This window comes from Melitaea cinxia, chromosome 10 (assembly GCF_905220565.1).
Source record: "Melitaea cinxia chromosome 10, ilMelCinx1.1, whole genome shotgun sequence".
Taxonomy (NCBI): Eukaryota; Metazoa; Arthropoda; class Insecta; order Lepidoptera; family Nymphalidae; genus Melitaea; species Melitaea cinxia.
Window position 1 is genome coordinate 6764734 of NC_059403.1, and position 20485 is coordinate 6785218.

General features: G+C 32.1%; 1 protein-coding gene across 1 annotated transcript; it reads left to right on the plus strand.

Annotated features, from left to right (window-relative positions):
- The first annotated feature begins 4855 nt into the window (after positions 1-4855).
- On the plus strand, positions 4856-16623 carry LOC123657215 (cytochrome P450 9e2-like). Its single transcript, XM_045592792.1, has 12 exons — positions 4856-4861; positions 9496-9698; positions 9962-10125; positions 10930-11067; positions 12176-12378; positions 12825-12965; positions 13407-13542; positions 14255-14350; positions 15115-15336; positions 15418-15518; positions 15626-15794; positions 16379-16623. The coding sequence occupies exons 1-12, from the start codon at positions 4856-4858 to the stop codon at positions 16543-16545; spliced, it is 1746 nt and encodes a 581-aa protein (XP_045448748.1). The 3' UTR covers positions 16546-16623.
- Positions 16624-20485: the final 3862 nt, after the last annotated feature.

A 20485-nucleotide genomic window follows, 5' to 3' on the forward strand; every position in this document is an offset into this window, starting at 1 on the left:
ATGTGTTGTTTATTTAGGTTTTATTTAATAGACCACAATTTTACCGACACATTGACTTTCCTGTAATCCATCACCATTTATTAATAATAACTCGGAAAATAAACCTTTCGCTAATAACATATTGACAGAAGAAGAGGACGGACCGATGCAATGGAAAAAAAAGCTCAATAGAATTTTAAATACCCTATCAATTATTTAAATAAAAGTAACATTAAAGTTTACAAGCAATACTTACCTTGTGAAAAAAAACACGTTGCCTACGTGCCGTGTACAGGCTGATTCAGTACACATACTACGTTTCTGACCTTTGTTTTGTAAGTTCAAAGACAAAACGTGACAGCTATTTAAAATGTTACGTTTCATATGTGGTTAATACGTACATTATAGACATAGGTCATGACAGTTTCGTAGCCTTTTGGACTTATGCGGGCTGAACGAAAATTCAATTTTCAATAAAAAATTAAAGCCAGGAAGAAAATTTCAGTAAATAGTTTTGCAACATAATTTACTAAATTATAGCTACTTTTCAAAGAAATTTAAAATCTTCACTTATGATAATTTATTATGACTGTCTGTCACTGACTTGATTATCAAGATACCAATTAAGTCGTTTTTTATTTCATTTAGTTACTTTAGAAACAAACAGTTATTGCAACACAATACCTAAGCCTATCAACGTATTCATATAAAATTAACACAAATAAACAACAACTTTAAACAAAAACTAACTATACCCCGCGGTTTCACCCGCATTAAAGAAAAAACCTACTAAAATATTATAAGTATAGAATATAGGATTCTTCGGTAATTGAACTATCCAACAAAAAATAATTCTTGAATCAGTTAGAACAAGTACCTCCCTTTAAATTTTATCAAGATGAGTAAATCTTTGATGACGCTTATTTATGTAACTGTACGTACTCGTCGTGTTCGTAACTGCCATCTATCGGAACCCTATACGATCCCGATAGACGGCGTTAGAAATTACTTCGGTTCGAAATATCGTATAGCATAGTGTGTATATTATCCACTAGCGGGCAGAGTGGCAATTTATTGCTTATAAATAATTTTAATAATTCCCAATCGGAACTGATGCTCGTCTGGTGGTCCCAATTAATTGATTGATTGAGATTGAAAAAACTAAAAATATAAAATATATCTTAACTACCAAATAGGCACAAAAAACAGCTGAGCAGCATACCGATGAAATATTAAAATTAAATTTAAAATAAATTTTATTCAATTAGCACTTTGAGTCTGTAATTTATTTATCTTCGCATTAATAAAACCCTTACAAAGTAATACTGAACCACAACAAGAAGCTTCAAGCAACAATTTGAATGATACAAATCACTGTATATTTATGGTTTATTTACGAAACATTATAGATGTCATGTCAGTCTCGTCCGCCATTACTCAGCTCGGCTTAACTCGTGAATTTTAAACGGGATTTAGTATGGTGCTACGTTTGAAATGTTCCAGTTGATGTAGCGCTTAACTAGCCTACTATTACAGTCAGTTACGATACGTCATGCTATTAATACGTCTGAATTCTTCAAAATCTAGAACTAACTTAGAGCTCCCAAGATTAGAAATCAATAAATTGTTTTCTGTTTATACTATTGAAACTAAGAGTTAGTAAAAACACATTGCACGTGCTACTGTATATTGGTCAGCTTTGTCATGAAATTTCACGCTATAACTTCTACTAATTTAGTACTTCCTACTACTTACGATTGCTCCACTGTGTAGAAATAGACTCCCTGCTAGACTGTCCTGATAACTGTATATATACGAAGTGCGCTTAAAACATCGATAGCGCGATTCAGGCTCAGTTTACGTAATTTCTTTCAGGCTATCTTTATCTGGACCGGGCCAGGTCCTGATCCACTATGTTTTACCATAATTGATTAAATTTTACATCAGGCTATCCTTTTCTGGACCAGACCTGGTCCTAATAGAGCTTGCCGGATCTGGCATGCCTTATTTTATCCTGATCCGGTCCAGATACATGATCTGATTGAGCCTGACTTTTTTCTAGTTGGGAGGGTGCTTTTTCGATATTGAGCTCAAAATAGGTGAAAAATGTAAATATTTTAAAACAAAAAAATTATAGTGTGTTTTGAACATAAAAAAGTAAGTTTTCACCAAATTTTGTAAAAAAAGAAGGTTAAAAACCAAAAAATTAGTTTTTTGAGTTTTGAGGCTATTGTGAAAAAGTATAAACACAAAAGTTGTAGATATTTTTACTACCTACAACTTTGCCATTGAACTTTTTTCCATAGGACTTATAGTTTATCTGGAAATCGAGATAAACCGGTTTTTACCTTTAAACCAAAAATATGAAACCCAATACCCCTCCCTACCACTTTCCGACCTCAGATTGCCCGTAATTTATTTTTCCTTTCATTTTCGTTGTATTCTCTTACTTTTACAATGGGTTTCATCCTACTATAATTTTTTTTGGTTTCAAAAACTAAAAGCACTGGTCTAAAAATAAATATCAACTAAAACCTAAAACAATATATAATAATATTATACTTTATACTTTACAATTCTGCATTAAATTATTCTATGTGGTGTACAACAAAGAATAAAAAAATTATGTGGTGTCATGGGGTCAGGTAGGAACGAAGTTCCTTCGGATAGTATAGAAGCAACACAATTTGAAAAAAAAAATGTTGAATTTTATATATATTTTCTAGTTCTTAATTTTTTTTTTTAATTTTGTTGATTGGTTTTTAATTAAGGACATACAAGTATTTAGGAAATTTAGTATTTGAGAAAATAAAAAATACCGGAAAATAAAATAAATCAAACAAAATAATAATAATAATAATTCAAACTATTAAGTGAAATAAAAAACATGTCTTTATTTATTTTTGTCGACAGTATATAATTACATAAATAATCTAAAAAAAGTTTACTAGTAATATTTTAGTTTTACCCGTTATATATTTTTCTTACGGTTTTAGTATCACATTTTTTTCAATTCGATCGCCCAGCCAAATGTCAAGCCTGTTGTAAGGAACTTCGTTCCAATAATAATAATAAGATACGTTATTTTATCTACAAATTTATTCTTACTTATTTTACTCGAAAGAGTAACAATTAAATTTAAACGAATCATAAAGACGTTATAGCGGCGTATTAGCGATCTGAAACAAACGCGCCGCCCGGGAGGCCAAACCGCAGTTTAGCGCGAGATTGTTGGTACGAGGATAATCTACGCAGATCTATTGCTTCCGTCTTGGTTGTATTGGAACACTTTAGATTTTATCAAGACGACGATTACCGATTTAAATAAGGCCATTAGGAATAAATAATAGTATATCATTTATAACTAGTTGAGTAATGACAAGTTTACTGTATAAAATATATAATAGATATATTTTCGAACGTTGTAGTTTATTTCTTAAATCAACCTGTATATAATTAAAGTTATCGCAAGAAAAACGAACGCATACCAACCAAAAACCTCTACATCTATTAATATTCTTGAAACGTTCCAGACTAGAAACAAATACCTATTTAGTATTTACATACATGCATACATATAATCACGCCTCTTTCCCGTAGGGGTAGGCAGAGACCACTTCTTTCCACTTGCTACGACCCTTACATACCCCTTTCGCTTGGTCCACTTTCATTATTCTCTTCATACATGCTCTTCGGTTTAGGGTACTCTTGACCTGGCCTTTTTTCAAGATGTCCCTTATTTGGTCTCGGAACGTCCGCCTAGGTCTACCCTTTCCAACCCTTCCATCCACACTCGCCTTATACACTTTTTTCGTCAATCGTTCTTCACTTATTCTCTCGACATGACCAAACCATCTGAGCATACCTTTCTCAATTTTTGTCACTACATCTTCTTTCAGACCACAACGTTTCCTTATCTCACTATTTACTGTTATCCTGTCACTCAGTTTAACTCTTTTCATACTTCTCAACGCTCTCATCTCAACTGCATTTATTCTGCTTTCATGTTTCTTCTGCCATTCCCAACTTTCACTTCCGTAAATGTGTGTCGGACCCAACACCCCCTCATGCACAGCCAAACGAGCCTTGTTAGACACCTTCCGACTGCTCATAAATGAGTGCAAAGCTCCATTCACCCTGTTTCCTGCATTCACTCTTCTTTCAATATCACTCTCACATTTTCCATCTCTTGTAAACTTTGAACCCAGATACACAAACTCATTCACCTGTTCAATTTGGCACTGCCTCATCTCTTTGAAACACCATCACTTTCGTCTTCTTTACATTCATCTTCATTCCCTTTCTTAAAAAGGCTCCACTCATATCAGTTACCATCTCCTGCAACTCCTCGGGCGAAGACGCAAGTTTGTTTAGTATTTACACAAAAATAAATCTATACCGAGCAGGATTAACTCCCGACCACCTACATTTAAGCAACTACCGCACTACTACACCAGTGCGGTAGTCAAAACTATACTTATGTATTATATAAAGCCGTGAAAATTTAATATTATTATACCATCGATCCGTTATGTAGCCACCGTGTATGTTTCAATAAAAGCAGGAAGCAATAACTTCCCAAGTGTTCAAGCCGTTCCTCTGATAATACCTAAACCTGACCTTTCCTTCCTATTTCCGACTCGTTAAGGAGTCACTTACGATATCGTAAAAGTAAATCGTAACATTTGAAGAAATGTTAGCGAAATAGAGAATAGGTATAGTGCACATAATAAAACGGGAGATTTTTTAATATTTTTTTTTTTGCATTTTGACAAACGTTTGTGACTTGTCAAATTGTTTAAAGCAGCTATTATATAATCATTTATTGAATGTATAAATATACTTATCCACACAAATATATAAAATAATGATAATAATGAACGTAAGAGTGGGTGTGTGCATGTGGGAGTGTGTGTTGCGTGTGCCTTTTCATGTGAGTCATGTAATATAAAACACATTCAAATACGCCTTTTGTACAATTCTTTATTGTATTGTGCAATAAAGTTTTAATAAATACATAAATAAATTACCCTCAAACCAGAAAAAAAAAACATTATTGAGGCAATACTCGTATATAACTCAATAACCAGATGCGGTGTCCAATGTGATAATAAATTAATGTGTCAGCCCTTATCATTATTATTATAATTCTCAATGTAGGTATCTAATAATTACCATATTAAAAGGTGAAAATTGGTTAAAATTCATGACAAAAATTTAAAAAAAGAAAAGTTTTAGCTTTGATGTAAATTTCAAAATACCCTCCATAGAAAAAAATAATAATACATAATATATTATATTGATTGTCCTGGTCCTTTTTGTTCTAAGTAATGCATAAAGTCCTAAGTTAGCGTTTAGTGTAGATGTGAACCAAAACCATACATTAATAGTCTTACACGATATCAAGTATCATTCTTATACACACGTTTACGGTTATGTTTAAAGTTAAATAAGATGAACAAAAATATTGCTTTATACATACCTAATACCTACCTTTTTTATATTCACAATATGTCCTGTATTCATACTAGAGTATTTTAAATTAATGAGTTTGACGGTAGCCCCAAGGTTTTATTGTACCTTGATCATTTTTTTGTACATTGTACAAAATGTTCATGTTTTATTTAAGTTTAGTTTTAGTATGTTTTTCTGTGTTCATTTTGTTAAATTCTTTCCGTAGATCTTGCTGACTGTTTATGTATCAGTTATTAACCGACTTCAAAAAAGGAGGAGGTTCTCAATTCGTTTTTTTTTTATGTATGTTACTTCAGAACTTTTGACTGGGTGGACCGATTTCGACAAAAAATATTTTAATCGAAAGGTGGTGTGTGTCATTTGGTCCCATTTAAATTTATTTGAGATCTAATAACTACTTTTCGAGTTATATCTAATAATGCGTTTTACTTTACTATTCTTTCGTCGACCTACGTTGAATTATAGCGCATAACCTTTTACTGGGTGTACCGATTTTCATAACTTTTAATTTAATCGAAAGCTGATGTTTATCATGTGGTCACATTTAAATTTCATCGAGATCTGATAACAACTTTTTGAGTAAATTTTTGGTAACGCGTGTTTAATTGACTGTTTTTCGTCTACTTGCGTTGTATTACTTGTCGATATAATTCAAGTCGGTTTTTTTTTTTCGTTGGCGAGCAAACACAACCGTTGCATACGCCTTCTATAATATTTATTATGTTACATAGAATACTGGTTGGCTTAATTTATAATTAGTTTATTCTAAGTAATTTAACATTAAAAAAATCTGCTCATATTTTTCCGATTTTGCAATTATTATTATTATTATTATTATTTTAATAATGTCAAAATTTTTGAATACTATTGAAAATTAAATTAATTTATTCTAACTCATATTCCATAATATTTATTGTTCCTACAAATCGATCACAAATTTGTCATTTTGTCTATTAAAAATAAAAACTCTTGTCTATGTTAAATCTCTTCACTACCCCCGATTTAACAGAGAAGGTGCATTTTGCTATGACCTGTTGCTCAAACATCACGTTTTGAATTTGAGGTAGTTATTAATTATTGTACAGTGACCTTTAAGTTTACTTGAAAACTGTGTGAACGATAAACTGAAAATGTTAACGATATTAGTGAGTATTTTATCATAAATATTTTTTTAAACAATTTTTAACAAAGTTCAAAAAACGTTCCGACGTTTTTCAATTCGACGATATATTATTTAGTGTATGTTCGCGCATACCTGCGTCGTTTATGAACCGATTCTAATGATTTTTTTTTTGTTGGAAAGGAGATATCCCAAGGGTGGTACCATAAGGACTTTCGAAAATCGCAGCGGCAACTAGTGCGTTCGTTAATTTTTTTCATCTTCTTACCTACGTTGTGTTACTTATCGATGTTATTGAAGTCGGTTTTTTTTTCATTTGCTAGCCAACACATCCCTAAAGTGAGCCTATTCATTATATTTGTTACTATAAAAAATATCTATAATAAATATAATAGGTCATGGGATCGGCAACGTGAATGTGATACTGCCGGTGTTGAAGGCATCCGTAGCTACTTTCATAATACCATTGTTACTTATTTTTTTAAATTTAGTTTCTAGATATTTTTATTTTTGCCTTTTCTCTTTCATGATGATAAATGGCCCATATCTGGACAAAATATTTTATAAAGTCCAAATTAACGCCGCTCAAGTTTTTTGTTACATACCTTTTAAAATCGTAAAACTTATTGAGAAATATTTATAGTTTACCCGCAACTTCATGCAGTTAAATGGTAAAATAAGTAATTAATATAAATTTCTTGTATAAAGTTGATTTACACACAAATATACGGAGTTTGACACGAGTAATAAATAAATAAAAATATTAATTGGATTGCGTTAATTACAATAAAAAAAATCTTTTTTTGTCGGTGAATCGTAAAATGTACCCGCAATTAATTAATTAAATTTAAAGTGAGACCCCAGAAACAACCATGAAACCGCATTCCATTTTATATAATAGATTTATGTTAAACATACAAACACTTTGAGATATAAAACATTTTTTGGTTTGTATGGCTTAAGAGCTAGGCTAACTAAAAATAAAGTCTTCTTAAGTAATTATTGTGTAATCATCGGTATATTTTATCTCCACTTCTATACGGTCTATCAAAATAATATAAATCGATAATTGTGTTTGCAAGCAAACGAAAAAAAAAAAACTGACTTCAATTATATCGACAAGTAATACAACGTAGGTAGACGAAAAATTAGTCAAGTAAATACGCATTATCAAAGATTACTCCTAAAGTTGTAATCAGATCTCGATGAACTTTAAATGTGACCACATAAACATCGGCTTTCGATTAAATTAAAATTTATCAAAATCGGTACAATCAGTACAATTGGGTTTCCCCACCGTGTCTCGGAGAGCATGTTAAGCCGTCGGTCCCGGTTGTTCTCATGGACACCTAATAGCGATCGTTACTCATAGTAGGGAATATATCCGCCAACCCAACGGAGCCCCATTGGAGCAGCATGGTGGATTAACTTCTGATCCTTCCCCTACATGGGGAAAGAGGCCTATGTCCAGCAGTGGGATATTCTAGGCTGAAGTGAAACCGTAAACAATTTCATATATCTATGCTAGGTGTGGCGTCAAATATAAAGGCATAACAACAGTCCAGCTTTTTAAATACAGTCATCCATTTTAATATTTTGATAACTACCCTACTTAGTGGGAAACAAGTTACCGTAAATTTTTTACCTTGAAATAGTGTGAAGTGTTAAACCGAGCAAATTTTATAGTCGGTAAAAAGTGTTTTTCTCATTTTGTTGCACATGTCTAACACCGGATCATAATTATAATACATAAAACTACCTCCATTCTAATATAATTTTTAATCATCGTTATAAAAACTCTTATATATCTTGTATATATCTGATATTAATTCTTAATTATTATTTTTTTTTTTTTTGAAGACGAAGCCTGCTGCACTTCGTTGAATTATTTGCGAAAAAATGAAATTAAAGTAAATTTTATAGCTACGAATAAGAGTTATTAGAAATATCGAATTTAATAGTTTTAGTCGTGTTTTTTTCGTCTTTTAACGATTTTAACGATTATTGTTGATTTAAAAATACAAATTCAAATTATTGAATGAAATAAGTATCCATCCATATAAAATCCCAGGTTTTCATTACACGTACATATATACATAGAAGACGCACTAATAAGAAATCATTAACCATTAAATATATTTAATAAAATTAAATATCCTAAAATTTCCTTTACGAATTATTTTACTATTGATCAACTTATTTTTAAAATTGCGTTTATATATTACTTTTTATTTTTATAAAAAGATAACTAATATAAATGGATAAATTGATTCAGATGACAGTTCATCTATACATCTATACAAATAAATAAAATTGGAGTGTCTGTTTGTAATATTAAAATAACCGCTACTAAATGCATATGGATGTACATTATATGGTATATATACCAAAATAACATTTTTATAAGTCTGTCTGTCTGTTTCGGCTAATCTCTGAAACGGCTAGACCGAATTTGACGGGACTTTCACTAGTAGATAGCTGATGTCATAAAAAGTAACTTAAGTTACTTTAATTTAAGAAATTTAATTATGTTATAACTCTACGAATTGAACAATATTTTTTTTTGTTTAAACGAACGACACGCGGAAGAAGTTGCAGGCATAACTAGTTAATTAATTCATAAATACCTTTAATCCACACACACAGAGAGAGAAACACGTTGTCTGTTTTTAAGATAAGAAAATAAATGCTTGATGGTAATGTTAATATAAATAAAAACATATTAATATATCAGACTATCATTATATATCACTCAGACTTGGGGCGGGAATTGAATCAACAACCCTCCATTCGGAGAGTTCAGTGCCAACTGCGCCAGTGGGCTAGTCAAAATCTATTTGCTTAAAATCGTCAATTGTAGTAATCTTTTTTTATCCATGTAAAAATTAATTCCACAAACTATTTCATCTTTATATTTTCAGGTTTATGGGACCATATTTGTGGTCTTCGTGGTTTTTACATGCATAGCACGAAATCTCTACATAACACATAGCTATTTCAGGAAAAATGGAGTTAAGCATTTACGTTGTGTCCCATTTTTTGGGAATATGTTTACAATAGCTATAGGTTGGGATCATTTTACTTCCCTCTCGGACAAGTTGCGCGAAAAATTTCCAAGAGAAAGGTAATAATAAATAAAGTGATAATAAGCAAACGACCGAAACAAAATTAAGGTTTTTATTCGATACACTCAAGTGAAAAAAATTAAGGAGAATGTGTAAACGTAATATAAAGTTTGATATTAATTTAAAGCTACGAGCCATTAAAAATTTAAAAAGTGTAAAGAAGAACCGGTTAGAAACTCAAGAATTATTTATCTATTCGTTAAATTTAGTAGGGCCTATTAAAAAAAGGCGTAATTAAAAAAAAATAACATTCGTATTTTAGATTCGTTGGTCATTACAATTTTATCCAGCCAGTTATAGTCGTGCAAGATTTGACACTTATTAAAAGAGTAACAGTGAAGAATTTTGATTCTTTCCACGATCGCCAAAATATTGCTGACTCGGATGTTGAACCGTTTTTCGCAAAAAATTTGTACACCTTAAATGGTATGTTTATAATTGTTTACTTATATATTATTCATTATTTTATTTTAAAACAAAAAAAATCAAACTTTAATATGTTTTTCCTGTCTTTTGCCCCAAAAAAAAACAAACTTTAACTTTTTTTTCCTCTCCTGTTGTTGCCAAATAATGGCTGGCTCTTCCAGCTCTTCTCAGGCTTCATTTTAGCGATTATACCGGCTTTCGTACACTTTTTTGGAGTTTACTCTATAACAATATATCGGGTGTGAAATTTTTGTGTGTGAAAGAGTGCTGAACAGTGAAGCTGTTTGATACGTTAGCGCTTTTAGTTGCTTTTTATAAGATATTGATATGATATATCACGATTTACTATACCGATACGAAGAGCAACTGTCAATTTATATTCTTTTATTTATTTCAGACTTTTATTATTTTAATTAATCGTAATTTGTTTTATTAGAACATTAAACTTATTAAATATAATGGTAATAATTATAATGAAACGACTTTTTCGGATTTTATCGCGATTTATTAATTTTGTTAGATCCCCGACGTTTCGTATACTTTAGAAACCATTCCGTGATCATGATTGCTATAAAGTATCCGAAACAAAAATCAATCAAAAAAATTTAATAAATCCCGAAAAAATCCAAAAAAGTTCTTACATTATAATCACTGAAAATTGCGTAAGCATTAGAGGACAATAATGGTAATCGTTATGGAGTAAATTCCGGTCGCGTGTTGGAGCTGACATACTAATTTTTTTGTTTTACTCGTTTTATGTGTCTCTTGGTGTAAAATAAAGAAGAATTATATTCGCATTTACAGGTCACAATTGGAGAGACATGCGTTCGACATTAAGCCCAGTGTTCACGAACTCTAGGATAAAACAGATGATACCCTTGATAGAGGAAGTGGGCGAGCAGATGATAAGCTTTCTGTTAGAGATGATCAACGATAGCAATAGTAAGTCGTAAGAAAACAATTACTACAAAATTGATTACTCTACCACGGAATACGTGTTTATATAATGATACTAATTATTTTGTTTAATCGTTTGAACGGATTTATAGTGCATAGGTTCTATTTGTTACAAACTCGTAATAGTCGTTCGTTGTTTTATTGATTTAAAACAAATTTGTTGCTCTTAGTTATCCAATTTACAATAAATATTTTTTGATAGATTCAACCTGTAGCGTTCCATTGCTGGGCATAAGCTTTTTTTCCATATATGAGAATAATCAGAGCAAAAAAAATTGTGGCAACAAAATATAAATATTCACTCGGAGCTGGAACTGGACCCGCCACCACCGGTGTTTAGGCACCTTCACGTACCACTACTCCAGAGGGTTATCAAACTGATTGTGTATTTCTATTCTTTTTAACTAATTTCAGGAAAGGAGGAGGTTCGCAATTCGACTGTATTTTTTTTATTACCTCATAACTTTTTACTGGGTGTACCGATTTTGATGTTTTATTTACTACTTAATATGACTACGTTGATGATTTTATAGTTTACAATTTGGCACATTAGACACATTTTTATATATTTTAATTTTGTTTTATACAACTAGGTTGGTAAACAAGCGTACATCTTACCTGATGGTAAACGTTTACCGCAGCCTATAGATATCTGCAATACCTTCCGGTACAATGCAAGCGCTGCTTCTGACACTACCCCCTACTAAATAATCCCACATAGGAGCTCTGGTCATTTTACTCATCACAGGAACACAACACTGCTTGGAAGCAGTATTATTTGGCTGAGATCTTCTGTGAGGCCGAGGTTATTCCCAAGTCTCGCTGCTCCAAATTTGAGCAGGATAGATACTGCTGTGCTCCAGCTCAAAAAACTAGGTAAAAACGTAACTAGGTATGTACCTAATTACATAACTATATCTTGTGTATTTAAAAAAATCAAGTAGCTGTTAATAAAAACTAGTTCATAAACTTTTTATGGTATTGCATTCGTCCGTAGGTTATGGTAGCTGCTTTCTGCATTAGGTGGGTAATACGCTTGTTTGCTACCCCAGTGGTATAAAAAAGTATTTAGGATATATTACGTATTTTTCAGCTGGCTCTATCGAATTAGAAGTAAGGGACTTGACAATGCGTGTGGCTAACGATGTGATCGCGAGCTGTGCTTTTGGATTGAACATAAGTTCGCTAAGAGATAAAAAAAACAAGTTTTACAGTATGGGTCAGTTAGTTGGTGCGGGCAAGTTTTACTACATTCTACTTAGCGCGGCCATATGCATGTTTCCATCTCTTACAAGAGTAAGAAATATTATTTTACTACTTTGAAAAATATACATTTTATTATTAGGCTTAAATTTTCCACTGTAGTGGGGTTAGCTTGCTTATATCTTTATTAATTTCTAAAACGAAAATAAATTTCGAAGTCGTATGTCCTGTAATTTCCGTAATTAATACCAATTACTGTTCAAATTTAAAAATTCATTGGTTATAATATTCTAAGATCTTTTTTTTTACGTGGAGAAAATCCATCATGGATACCCTCGAGCGCGGGGGCGCTAGAGGGTTATGTCAGACTCCTACTGACTAAAAACCACCACATGTGAGCTGTCGCCCGCCTGGGTGGGGTGAGATGGAGTCGCGCTAGCATTCGCCACCTCGCCCCGGATAATATTCTAAGATCTGAACTAGGCCTGATCTGAACTCATCTGCTTAATAGATAAATATTAAATTATTATCTTCTTTAGTATGTTAAAGATAAATTGCAAAATTGTTGGCCGGAAAATTCCTGGCCAGGATATAGTATATTCGGCAACCGCTATTCAAACCAGATTTTAGCAGGCAACTCTATGCCATCGTATTTGCAATTAAACAGCGCTCATTTTTATGTAAGATTTATTTATTAAGCACGTGGGTGAATGTAACGAGAACAACATAAAACCTGTTTATACCTGCCAACCCAGTAGTTACGCCGGGAAAATAATAGACAACCCAAACTTTTGCATCTACTACAGGCTCCGTGCTGTCGGTAGGTATTAAATTTGTTCTTTAAACTCGTAGATGTGCTTTTTAAATAAAAATAAAATTTCAAATTAATCATACTGCCTGGCTAGGAATTTTTAGTTGAATTTTCTCGATTATTTTCCTAATATACTAAAATAAATATAAAATAATTTTCATCCACTAAGCATAGGTGAAGTTCGTGTCTAGTTCGGATCTCTTACTATAATTTTTTTCTGCTATCCGATTGTGATAAAAATAATAATATCAAAGATTTTTTTAGCATGTTGATAAAAAGCTTAGTGTGAATGCTTATTTTATATTTTCAGATAATTGATGTGAAATCATTCTCAGCAGAATCTAAAAAATACTTCTGCGATATAGTGTTAGGCGGAATGAGAAAAAGAGAGACGCAACGAACTATCAGACCCGACCTGATTCATCTCCTCATGGAGCTTAGAAGAGGTTATAGAGATTTTTTAGACAGCAATGAACATTCTCGAAAACATAATGCATTTTAAATATTTCAAAACACATTTAAAATTAAATTAGGAAAACTTATGAATGTCAATTGCTCAATTTATGGTAGCCCTACCTCAACTATCTATGTTCATCATTAATGCAGATCGAAATCTCGAAACTTCGAAAAATCTCCCGATGCTTATAAAAGTTTTATCACTACAGTTTTTTTTTCTGAAGGAAGGGTAGTTGCCAAAAACCAACCTTATTATTTCAAATAAAACTACGACTTAAAAAATATTTCACGATCAAAAGCAGCTTCTAAACATACATAATCTACATAATTTATTAATTATCTACATAGAGAAAAGGAAATCGTATCATCTCTATAAAATAAACTGAAACTGAACTATTTTTTTTTTTTTAATAAATATAATAAACATATAATTTTTTTATTCGAATTAATCAGAATTTGTTTTTATAGCAAAATACAATAAATGAAATTGTAAATTAGGTCAAATTCCGCAACTCGCAATAATAATAAATAGCTTTGAATGAGCACACGGTCGATTCTTTCTGGATGACTCAACTCAATGCTTGTCTCTCATCAACTTAAAAAAAAAAAAAATTGACGCCACATTGATTGAGAGCTGTGGTCAAAATGACAATCTGTAATTCACTTAGCGAATTAATTATATCTTTTAAATTATAAATACAGGTCGGCTGAAGCATGATGATAAATCTACCGATAGAAAAGAATTTGGCTTCGCAACCGTGCCAGAATCGTCTTATGGGAAGAATATGGTTAGCAGAGGTTGGTGGATTACATAATACAATATAGTAGCTTCATTTTATCTATTTAGAAGAATTACCTTTTTAAATGTAAGAAAATGTCTGAAAAGATTAAGTATAATTTTTTGGTGGTCGATATTCAATTTGCTTAAACTTTACATAATACCTGTCTCCGAGCTCTTTAACGTAGATTGGCAGTATAAAAAAGTGACATACTGGCAAAAATTGTAGTATTAGTGATCTCAATAGTAGCTATAATTTTCCTCAGTCGTGAAAACTTTAAAAAAGATTATATTTCAATTATTCAGTCTCGAAATAGGTCTAAGCTGACATTCACGTGGTATTCGGAATATAATGTGTACTAGCTGTGCCCTCGACTACGTCCGCGTGGAATTTAACAAAAAAGTTATTGTTCACTTTGCAGAATTATAAAATAAATATCTAAAATAAAAGTAGCTTAAGTTACTCCTTAGTACATCAGCTATCTGCTAGTGAAAGTCCCGCCAAAATCGGTCTAGCCGTTTCGGTGATTAGCCAGAACAAACAGACAGATAGACAGACCGACAAAAATTGTAAAAAATGTTATTTGATATATTTACCGTGTATATCATATTACATCCATATGCATTTAGTAAAACGCGGTTATTTTAATATTACAAACAGACACTTAAATTTTATTTATTTGTATAGATAGTTTAAAAATATCAGGAACTTCGCTATCTTAACTTCTATAAGTTCTATAATTACAAACTGTATATAACACTTCTGTTATAATTTAATCTTCAGCGTGGTCAGATGATGAACTCGTAGCTCAAGCAGTCATGTTCTTTGTCACTGGTTTCGAAACAATATCCATGGTGTTGTCATTTGCACTACACGAGCTCGCTCTTCAACCGGAGATACAGGAGCGTCTTGTTAAGGAGATCAAGGCACAGTATGTTAAAAATGGTGGCAGAGTGACCTTTCGATCCATCCAGAACATGACATATATGGATATGGTGATTTCTGGTAAGAGAGAATTTAGCAAACAATTAATAAAGTAATTTTTCTTCATATCTTTTATTATATATTATTATAATGTTTTTACAGAAACCCTTCGCATGTGGCCACCGCATTTATTTTTGGACAGAATGTGCGTTAAAGATTTCAACTTAGGGAAATCTAATCCCCGAGCGTCGCAGGATTATCAAGTGTGTATTTTACTATGAATTACTTTCTTATCATATTCATTTTCTTTTTTCCCTGGAAAAATTTTGCGATAAATATAATTATGGTTTTTTTTAAATATTTTTCTCAGATTCGAAAAGGTCATGTTTTAACGATACCCGTATGGTCTACTCATCGTGATCCTAATATATTTCCAAATCCTGACAAGTTCGATCCTGAACGTTTCTCTGAAAAGAATAGAGACAATTTTGACCCCATGGCTTATATGCCCTTCGGTATTGGCCCTAGAAATTGTATAGGTAAGATTAAAAAAAAATCTTGCATTTTGAAACGATAACTAACAAATACGCCAGATAAATATTAATATATTATTATTACGATTCACGATTCAGCCTGTAATATACCACTGCATAGGCCTCTTTCTCAGTGTAGGAGAAGGATTGGAGCTCAATCCACCACGCTGCTCCACTTCGGTTTGGTGGATATATTACCTACTAGGAATAATTGTCGCTAAGTGGTGTTTATGATAAAATCAGCTTAAAGTGCTCTCCGAGGCACGGTGGGGAGACCCACAAACAGAGCCATCCAAACCGGAAACAAATATTGCAAAAGATATAAAATTATATGAAATCCATATAACTTTTATATTATTGTCAACACCTGTTACATTCTCAAATTAAATATTAGTTATTGATATACAAATCTAATATACCCAATCTAATCACAGTGTAGATACGTTATCAATAGTCACGGGATAATACAGGGCATACGTCTATGTATACAAAATAATTTTAATCGGTCCTGATTTAATATTAGTGATATTCACATTAGTTAATTGATATTCATATAATTTAAATATTTTAATTCACCTTATTCATTCTAGGTTCAAAATTTGCTCTTTGTGAACTGAAGGTTCTGCTATACCAACTCCTGTTATATGTAGAAGTATATCCATCAAAGAAAACTTGTTATCCGTCAAAACTATCAAACAGTGTGTTCAAACCTCAACTAAAAGGTGGTCATTGGTTGATGTTTAAGAGTCGTCCTTAAGTTGAGTAGTTCAGTATAGTAATTCGTTTTTGTTATTATTATTTGACTTTTGTTTTGTTAAGAAATACAATGTTAACATTTTTGTTATAATTCTGAATATTATGTAGTATTTTTATGTATTTTACTGCAATTATTTACAAACAGATTAATGCAAGGACATTTGAGAACTTAATAAATAATTTTCAACCAACATGTAAATACCTCTTTTAGTCCGGCGACTAATTCAGTTGAATTCTTACGTACTCACGCCAGCGCAGTGACAGTGAGCGATTCTTTCATGAGGATAACACATATAATATTGTCGAGCCCTTGACTAAAAGACGGTTATTGGTTGAAATTTGAGGATATTTTGTTAAATATTTTAGTCCTTTTATTATTTGACATTTTAGCTGCACTTTTGTATACGAATATACAAATTGGTATATAAAGTAGTATTATTAAGTATTTTATGAAATTAGGTGTTATACGAAGACTGCCTATTTTAGTTTTCAGTCAACTTGCAAGTGCAAATTTGCAAATCGATTTTAGCCAAAATTTGAAATCTTTTAGTCTGGCGATCAATTTAGTTGACTTTTTACATGTTAATGTCAGCACAGTGGCAGTGCAGTGCTATGGTGCTGGCCTTAAGATGAAATAAGTGTCAAATGATATGTTAAACCCTCGACTAAAAGGCGGTTATTGGTTGAAGTTAACTATCATTTTAATAAGTATAATTATTGTTTATATTGTTTCTTTCATGTGACTTGTTACAATTTTAATTAAATAAATAATTATTTTAGTCGCTTCGTATATAATCTGGTATACGAAGTAGAATTTTTGTGATTGGTTAATGAAATAATATATAATTAATGCTTAAATGACGATATTTGTATTAGCTTTTAGTGAACTTACAGTATCAATGACTGCTGTACAAATTTGTAAATCATTATGAACAAAATGTAAGAGATATTTCTTAATCTCTTGACGAATATTATTAAAATTATGCATACTTATGCTCGTGCGATGATTATAAAGTATTATGTTATTATACTAAGCTCATAGTGTTCATTTTTCTTTACAAATTCCTTGTTTGACTTTTTAACATCAAAGTAAAGTTCACTTTTAATAAAGATCTGTTTAATATAAACATTTTTTTAACATTGTTAATTGTTTTACTGTATACGTACCCCAAATGTGTTTCTATCTTTGAATTTTTTATTGTTAGTATGAAATTAAATTAATAAGTTAAATTAGAGAATATAAGAGGGTAGAACTGCGAAGCCTTTTACACGACTAGGGTGGCAAACAAGCGAAGTACCTTCTTGTTTTTATGCATTACCGTCAAAGAATATAGTACTCTCTACCGATTACCGTAACATAGGAACGTCTATCATGTCATATGCTATTGTAACGTGCGAGAAGTATGATGCTTCCTTATGTTGCCTACTCGACCCTCCCAGCTCTGGCTACCTTACCCGCTGCAGGAATACAATACTATTTGAGAACAGTATTGTTTGGGTGTGATCTTCTGTAAAGTTGAGCTACATCCTCAGTCGATCTGCCCAAGATTTTGAGCACGATAATATTTCCTGCTGTGTCTAAGATTTATAGAAGTATTACGTGTACGATTGCTAATAAATAAATTTGAATAATAAAATAAATACGTTGTCTATATTGTTTTAAAGTAAATTAAGAAGGTATTTAATTGTCTCATCCGATCAGCAACAATATAATTGTGTTTGCAGGCAAACGAAGGAAAACCGACTTCAATTATAACCGAATTAAGAAGTCAGTTTATATTATAAGAATAATTGAAGTCAGTTTTTTTTTTTCATTTGCACGCAAACACAATTATTTTTAGTTTAATGGTACAGAAAGAGCTAATATCTAAATTAAATCTAAAATAATTGTTCAATCAAGTGGTTCTCGCGTTACTTTGCTATCATCCGTACACCCAATTAGTTGACGCCCAACATAATGTTTATTTAATCCGTTCATTTTACCATAATAGTATTAAAAAAAGACAAAATATTTACAGATAGTTGCTGAGCCAAGAATGCTGGCATTATTTCCCCGTTGAATCGCTATGCCGATTCTCTGGGCAAAAATGTACCAGCACTCTTGTCACCAGATTCTTTTGTCAGTAGAAGGTAATACCTATTTAGTTCTGTAGTTGAGAAGCCGTTCGCTTCAGCCTGTAATGTCCCACCACTGGGCATAGGCCTCTTTCCCCATGTAGGAGAAGGATCAGAGCTTAATCCACCACGCTGCTCCAATGCGGGTTGGTGAATATATTTCCTACTATGAGTAACGATCGCTATCAGGTGTATATGATAACAACACGGACCGAGGGCTTAACGTGCTCTCCGAGGCACGGTGGGGAGACTCACTAGGACTGCACAAACACCCAGACCACGGCAAACACCTGTATGGCCAATACAAATGTTTGTCATGTGCGGGGATCGAACCCGCAACCGCCAGCGCAACAGGTACAATCCATGGCTGTGACCTCTGCGCTAACGCGGCGACAGAAGAGAAGCCGTTGCTTTGAAGCAATTCGTTATACGCTTTCTCATAACATTTTTAAAACAATTATTTGCAGTGATTCCTTAAGTTGTTTGTTAGTAATTAAAAATAACCCTTTCCGTAGTAAATTTAGAATTTCCATCACTTTTAAGATCAAGGAGGCTCTACTCTCATGTTATCAAAATGGTTTACAAGTTGTCTTAGTATAGATTCCAGGTCACTCCGGTATTCCAGGTAACGAGACTGCTGACTCTTGTGTCAAATCAGCAATCCAACTTGGCTCCTTAGACCATTTTTATAACACATACTTAGACCTGCGGGCTCTGGTGCGAACTCATCTAAACCAATCGTGGAATACACCATGGGCTGAGTCAAAATTGGTCAAGACCAAACATTATACCTCCATCCAACCTTCTATTCCAAGATGCCCTTGGTTCTTTCTTCATAGACATGCAGACCGCTGGGTAACATCTACATACTGTCGTTTGCGTCTTGGACATTCGCGTACTCCAGTTCATCTGGCTAAGATTAGTTAGTGTGCGTGATCATTCCCTGTGTAAATGTGGTCTACCGGAGGTATAGCATCCCATATCCTTTTTAACTGTCCAAAACTCGTTTGTCCCATCGATGCTTCCTTGTAAAATCCCCCGTCCTGTAAATATTGAATGCCTGCTAATGCTCTTGTTAAGCTGTGTAGGAATAATTAGATTACTAACTATTATTGTTTTTATTTGTTCTTATTTACCTATTATTAAATTGATCTTATGTATTTTTTTTTTTGTATAATGATGTCTTCACAAAAGTATAAGGTGTAAAGTTTAGATATTTTTTACGAGACTCCTTTTTTGTTTGAAACAGTTTAATGATAGCTTGGTATTCCATAAAAATATTTGTCTAAAGATATTCAGTGATTTTGATTTGATTGCTAAATTAAAATTAAGACAAGGTTTCTGCTGGTGTTTATTACTTTGTGAAATTGTTGCTTCTACTAGAAATTATTAAAAAAAGACGTTTTTTTAAAAAACAAAAACACAATTATTGTGTTACGTAAATTTAATTTTATCAGTTATATTTTTAATGACGCTGACTCATTATGAGTTGTAAATTTGTTTTTATAGTTTTATCTTGTTTATTACCTTCAACGTTTAAATAAAATATCTAATGGAAACCGGATTCAGTCTATACAATTTCTCGCAGTAATAAGAAGTAAAAAGTGTTACTTGTTTTTGACATTCCGTATCGACAACACTGATTCTTGCAATTTAAGTTTTATTATCATTTGACTAAACAATCGCCAAAAAATAAGAACGTAAGACTATTTTTGAATATCTTTTTATAATTTATGCAATGACAACAATACGACATTTTTTACATTTACAATTACAATACAACAAAATTACAATTTATTATTATTATTTTTTAGTGCTGTGTGGCT

Excerpts from the sequence above, each read along its gene's own strand:
- LOC123657215 (XM_045592792.1), top strand. Across the intron at positions 13,543-14,254 it reads CCTCATGGAGCTTAGAAGAG|GTCGGCTGAAGCATGATGAT; the intron begins GTTATAGAGATT and ends TTATAAATACAG. Across the intron at positions 15,795-16,378 it reads TGGCCCTAGAAATTGTATAG|GTTCAAAATTTGCTCTTTGT; the intron begins GTAAGATTAAAA and ends TATTCATTCTAG.